Source organism: Oncorhynchus tshawytscha, linkage group LG05 (assembly GCF_018296145.1).
Source record: "Oncorhynchus tshawytscha isolate Ot180627B linkage group LG05, Otsh_v2.0, whole genome shotgun sequence".
Lineage (NCBI taxonomy): Eukaryota > Metazoa > Chordata > Actinopteri > Salmoniformes > Salmonidae > Oncorhynchus > Oncorhynchus tshawytscha.
In genome coordinates, this window is record NC_056433.1 from 74,327,528 (window position 1) to 74,334,284 (window position 6,757).

Sequence of the window (6,757 nt, forward strand, 5' to 3'; positions counted from 1 at the left end):
TCATACCTCTCAGGAAGGAGACGTGTTCTGTCTCCTAGAGATGAACATACTTTTGTGCGAAAAGTGCAGAACAACAGCAAAGGACCTTGTGAAGATGCTGGAGGAAACAGATACAAAAGTATCTATATCCACAGTAAAACGAGTCCTATATCGACATAACCTGAAAGGCCGCTCAGCAAGGAAGAAGCCACTGCTCCAAAACCGCCATAAGAAAGCCAGACTACAGTTTGCAACTGCACATGGGGACAAAGATCATACTTTTTGTAGAAATGTCCTCTGGTCTGATGAAACAAAAATGTAACTGCTTGGCCATAATGACCATCATTATGTTTGGAGGAAAAAGGGGGAGGCTTGCAAGCCGAAGAACACCATCCCAACCGTTAAGCACAGGGGTGGCAGCATCATGGTGTGGGGGTGCTTTGCTGCAGGAGGGAATGGTGCACTTCACAAAATAGATGGCAACATGAGGATGGAAAATTATGTGGATATATTCCAGCAACATCTCAAGACATCAGTCAAGAAGTTAAAGCTTGGTCGCAAATGGGTCTTCCAAATGGTTCAATTTTGCCACAACTTCCAAAGTTGTAGCAAAATGGCTTAAGGACAACAAAGTCAACTTATTGGCCATCACAAAGCCCTTACCTCAACCCTATAGAAAATTTGTGAGCAGAACTGAAAAAGCATGTGCGAGCAAGGAGACCTACAAACCTGACTCAGTTACACCAGCTCTGTCCGGAGGAATGGGCCAAAATGCACCCAACTTATTGTGGGAAGCTTGTGGAAGGCTACCCGAAACGTTTGACACAGGTTAAACCATTTAAAGGAAAGCTACCAAATACTAAGTGTATGTAAACTTCTGACCCACTGGGAATGTGATGACTGAAATCAAATCTGAAATAAATAATTCTCTCTACTTCTGACATTTCACATTCTTAATATAAAGTGGTGATCCTAACTGACCTAAGATAGGGAATTTTTACTAGGATTAAATGTCAGGAATTGTGAAAAACTGAGTTTAGATGTATTTGGCTAAGGTGTATGTAAACTTCCGACTTCAACTGTAGATGTGCTCAGTTAAATTCTGCAAAGTCAAGTGTGTGAGAGGAGCGGGAATCTGTTCACTCTCATGACTTGGTATTTGATTCTCAGCAGCAGAGAGCAGGATAGGTGTACAGTCTGTAATATTCACATCCATAATGGTCTATCAGAGGGAGATGTCTGGACAGCGTTTATCAAACCTTTCAGGCTAAGGAAAGCATTCCTTGCCAAACTAGTTAACTGGTTTATCAAACCTTTCAGGCCAAGGAAAGCATTCCTTGCCAAACTAGTTAACTGGTTTATCAAACCTTTCAGGCCAAGGAAAGCACTCCTTGCCAAACTAGTTAACTGGTTTATCAAACCTTTCAGGCTAAGGAAAGCACTCCTTGCCAAACTAGTTAACTGGTTTATCAAACCTTTCAGGCTAAGGAAATCATTCCTTGCCAAACTAGTTAACTGGTTTATCAAACCTTTCAGGCCAAGGAAAGCATTCCTTGCCAAACTAGTTAACTGGTTTATCAAACTTTTCAGGCTAAGGAAAGCACTCCTTGCCAAACTAGCTAACTGGTTTCACATAACCATTAGACCCACTATCTGATGCTTGAGTGGGCAATTTATGACTGTGATTTCAACCAAGGTTACTGGAAAAAATATGTATACTTCCCCTTGTGTCCCCCTGAAAGAACACCTTGCCAGTTTGGTTCTAGTTGTTGTAGTTGCTGTTGTTGAGCAAACTTTGAGTGAATTAAAGGTGAATTAAACAAACTCAGTCTTTAAATGCTCTCATTCTCATTAAACAGTATTTAGTCTGTAACTATTTAAGATCATTCTAAATGATCAGATTTAAATGATCTTTGCCACCCACCATGGAATGTCTACTCCCAATCTAAACTATACACCATCTACATATAAGGGAAAATTACAGTGATTATGATTGAAACACGGTTTTATATCTTTGTGCAACAATGATAGCGCATTTGTCCCAGAGCTCATGTATATTTATTCTGTCTTTCTTCCCAAACAGACAGAACAAAATTACTGTTATGGCACAAATTAAAGTTTAGAATAAATCCCCTAACCCGCTGGCTTATGTCAAGATGATCGAAGACTATCTTAAGGCTAGTGAATACATTTCTTTTCAAGTAAACAACCAACATTCAATTCAGACATGTCTCCCAACCTATTATTTTGCACTCATTTGGAGAGAAACACACAAATTAAATTCCATCCAGACCAAATACTTTTATGAGTAGGCTACAAAGACGCAGACCTCAAGAATTTAAAACCAAACACGGTGATTACTGTTTTCAGAAATGTGTGTGTGTTTAGATTTTCTCCCGTCTGGCCCTGATAAGACAGAAATTCAAAATGGCCAATTATATATTAAAAAAACATTCACTTTGTTATCCTCTCACTTTCTCACACCACACGCTGAATTTTTGTACTTGCTAGTCCTGGCCTGTTGCTAGGGAGACCACAAACTCTGATGTTTTAAATGAGGTTAGGTTTAACCAAAGAAGGATATTATGAAAGACAATACAATGGGTTGGTTGACCTTCTTTATATAACTGATCTTAGCATTTCTCTGACGAGGTAGAGTAATTACTGATCACAGAGTTCTACATTTTCTCTATGATGGAAAACTATCTACAGCTGGGAATCTGTCTCTGTGAGGTTGTTGTGAGAGGTCTCACAATTGGTCTGAAGGGTTGAAATAAATTGAACAACATACGACTGTGGTTGTTATTAATTTCTCTTTTCCAAGATGAACCAAAAGCATGTTTCCTTGGTCTGTCCCCCTCCCAGGAACCCATCATACCAGAGAAGCAGGTGGAGCAGATCTTGGAGGAGGCCATGAAGGAGTATGAGGACTACTTGTCGTTGGAGAGAGTCATCCTGAAGGAAATGGGGCTGCTGCCAGACACAGACAAGGTTGACATCTGACATCCTAACCCTAATCCACTGTTCAGTCTGACACCTGATATCACACCTTGTGTGACCAGCAGGGTTGGGGTCAATTTCATTTCAGATTACTTCTTGGAATTGACCCCAACCCTGGTGTCCAGTGTTCAGGCTGATGTCTGATGCTCCCTGAAACCAGAGGCCTACCACACAACTCATTTAACACAGTACTACAAAGTGTCTATTCAATTGAAAATGGAATTGTTACACTTTTTATTTTCTATGTACAGTATTAAAAGCTCCATTTGGTTTTAGTAAATTGTTCAGAAAACTGTATGCCTCTTGTTTTGCTTGTGGGTACATGTAGTGAATGGAGAGATTCCTCAGAGTTGAGTGAGTTTTTCACACACACAAGTCAGCTGTTTTTTTGTTATGATATTTGTGTTTCTTAATGTAATATGTAGTTGTTGTTCTGTATGTGTGTCTATAGTTTTGTTCAATGTCGTGTTAAGTGTATGTAAGTTGTTTTGTCTGAAACATTGTTCTCCCTGCTGTTGTTGGACCAGGTCTCTCGTGAAAAATAAATGTAATCTCAATGAGAAAAACCTGTATAAAAAAAGGTTAAATAAAATAAAAAATATATACACATACATACATATTTGTCTGCGTGAACTCTGGTTACTGTGTAATGCCTGCCATCCTCCCTGGTTCATCATTGGTTCCCCAGAGCCCCTGATAATGAAAAACATTGTGAGTACCCAAGGATTTGAACTCAGCAGGAAATCATTTCACAGGTCTTTGGTTTCATGGTTCTGCTCTCATATGAAGTATTGATTACTCCTTGTCCGCCTGATATTGATTAAACAGTATTGATCCACACTGCAGCACTCAGCAGATACTCTCAGCACTACAGTAGAGATTATAATTAGCATGTCCATTGTACTGTAACTCATCGCCATGAAAGGATATATAGCTGCTATAATTGTGATCCCTACGGCATGGTTATTTCAAGAGTAGCTTGAATTATTTGGACAATTTACCTCAACAGTTCAATTTCAAATATTGCACATTCCAGATAACAATTGTTTCTAAAATATTTGGAACTACCAGAGTTTACCCTCTGCAGAGGCTGGGTTTGAGATTGACAGTGATGAGTTAAGGGTTGAATAGAGTGAGTTTGGTCTAGGTTGTTATGGGGGCACCTAGGCTTGCTCTTCCCTGGGGGAGTCTGAAAGGAGAGGGACAGGGTCCATTAGAGATCGAGAGTGGGTAAACAGCTCCATAGTCACCAGTGACGGCTGGTGGTGGTTACCATGAAAGAGATTGGTGGAGGGTAGGGAGAGAGGATAAGAGGGAGGGATGAGGGGAGGGAGGATAGTGCATAATGCAGAGGCAGCTGCCTGTTGCCAGGTTGTCACGCCGTGGGTCAGATGCCAATGTAAGAGAAATACACAAGAGTATGAGAGAAAACATGGAGAACACCAAGGGAAAATGTGGAGAGAGAGAGGGATGAATGAAAGAGGTACTGGTTAAGAGGAGAAGAAAGTATGAGATATATAGAGATAAAGAATGAGAGGTGAAGTAGAAAAAGTAAGAGAGAGAGAGGGTAGTGGGTTAGCGTCAGTGGGGAAGTCTGAATGCGAGCGTGAAAGGGTGCGAGAGAGCGAGACCGAGCGATAGAGAGGGAGAGAAAGAGAAGAGAGCACACACTGGGCCTCTGAGCGGAAATGAGATGCTGCAGTGTCGGACGGATTAAACGCCACACGGGTGACTTCACTCTCGCCACGACTCACTCACATGGACCTGTCAGAGAGAGGAGGGGTGAGAGGCATAGGGGGGTATGAGGGGGGGACAGAGGCAGGCGTCCATATGGCCCCCAGGAACCAAGGGCAGGGTGACAAAGGACTCCCCATCTCCCCTCCCCTCTGTCCCCTCCTTAACGCTCACTGGGACCTGATCTGACTGGAACACCCCTCTTGCCCCCTGGAGCCACTTGTTCACTTCACACTCCCAGGCTGGCTATGGAATGTGCTCAAACATGTCATCTCTGTGATTAAAAGACAGTTGTAACACTATCACAAGATAGTTCTGAAGCCCGTGAGGGCATATTTGATATAAATATAATATAAAAGCATAAATGGGTTGGTGATTATAGTCTTAGAAAGTATGCATTGTTAAAGCGCAAACCCTCTCTACAGTCACACAGAAAATATGGGACGGCAGGTAGCCTAGAGCGTTGGGCCAGTAATGCTGGTTCGAATCCCTGAACCGACTAGGTGAAAAATCTGCCGATGCCCCCTTGAGCAAGGCATTTAACCCTAACTGCTCCTATAAGTTGTGCTGGATAAGAGTGTCTACTTATTGACTAAAATGTAAATGTAATGCTGCTGTAGGCTTTTATCAAGACGGTCTCACAGAACACCAAACAGCAACTCCAGAACTCCACCACTACCCCTTTAGGAGGAGGCTATTCATGTTGTCAGATCTTCGTCAGTTGATTTCTTCATCTAAGAGATTTCCCAAACATAAAAAGAGGATATCTTTAACTGTGGGACGTCTGACTACGGCAGGATGCCTAGCGTAGCTTGGGCTGGAATGGGCTGCATTCCTATTTTATCACTGCTAGCCACTGCTTGAGATTTATTCTCCAAATCCTGGGAAACAATGGAAGCAGGTGCTGGGCAGGAGGCCTGTAAATCTGGCCTGTATAATTAAGCCATTGGCTGGGCATTGTGCTGGCCTGGCCCTAGCTGCTAGCTGCTCAGTGGGGGTGTGTGGGGGTGTGAGGGAAGGGTTAGGGGTGGGGGTGGGGTGCACAGGGAGGTCTAAATCTCTCTGTGAGGGGGCACTCCACACATTTCACACATGTTCATCTGAGCTCTTAGGCACAGCTGCAGGGGCTAAAGAGTGTTTTCTGGAGCTCACACACTTAACACAAACACTCTCCCGCCCGCCCGCCCGCACGCACACACAAACACACCCGTGTTTATCTTCACACACACATACACTCACGTAATGCGTTTATCTTCACACACACACACACCCCTGCTTGGAGTGGATGCAAATACTAAAGCGGCAGCGTGAAATGTCACATGACATGAAGGCAAATATGAGCATATGACTGCAAAGTCAGAAGGAGGCGGCTGTGCTGCTCTGGGAGGAGGACAGCAGGAGGTAACATAATGCCAGTGTTGCCATGGACATGTTTTCCTCGAGAGATTCTAATTTCTCACACTGCTACAGGGACTAGTTTCCACATCCCGGTTCAACCCTAACTCTAGTTTCCACATCCCGGTTCAATTCTAACCCTAGCTTCCACATCCCGGTTCAACCCTAACTCTAGTTTCCACATCCCGGTTCAATTCTAACCCTAGCTTCCACATCCCGGGATCAACCCTAACCCTAGCTTCCACATCCCGGTTCAACCCTAACCAAAGCTTCCACATCCCGGTTCAACCCTAACTCTAGCTTCCACATCCCGGTTCAATTCTAACCCTAGCTTCCACATCTCGGTTCAACCCTAACCCTAGCTTCCACATCCCGGGTTCAACCCTAACCCTAGCTTCCACATCCCAGCGTTACAGTGTGAACTAAAGGCAATGTTATCACTTTAGCAGAGACTGCACTCATGGTTAACACTGCATATGTCGGCTCAATCTGAAATTACCTTTACATTTCTGTTGCGCAATCATAAATGCTTGCAATCCAGATTGAATAGAGCCCTAACACTTTAGCCTATTTTACAAACTGATTGTGAATTTGCTGCTTCATAACAAATGTGGCCACACACCTAAATCGCTCAGGTTTTCTTTAAAGT

The 6,757-nt window shown here is 43.1% G+C and overlaps 1 protein-coding gene across 3 annotated transcripts in view; it reads left to right on the top strand.

The window, feature by feature from the left end:
- dnai3 (dynein axonemal intermediate chain 3) overlaps window positions 1-3,557 on the top strand; it is a 28,389-nt gene extending 24,832 nt beyond the window's left edge. For 2 of the 3 annotated variants that reach the window (XM_042322348.1, XM_042322347.1), the window contains exon 23: window positions 2,845-3,557. In XM_042322348.1, coding sequence (XP_042178282.1) covers window positions 2,845-2,982 — 138 coding nt within the window. In that variant the 3' untranslated portion in view covers window positions 2,983-3,557. The remainder of the gene's footprint in view (window positions 1-2,844) is intronic. The other variant, XM_042322349.1, reaches the window with a different exon arrangement.
- The last annotated feature ends 3,200 nt before the right edge of the window (window positions 3,558-6,757 follow it).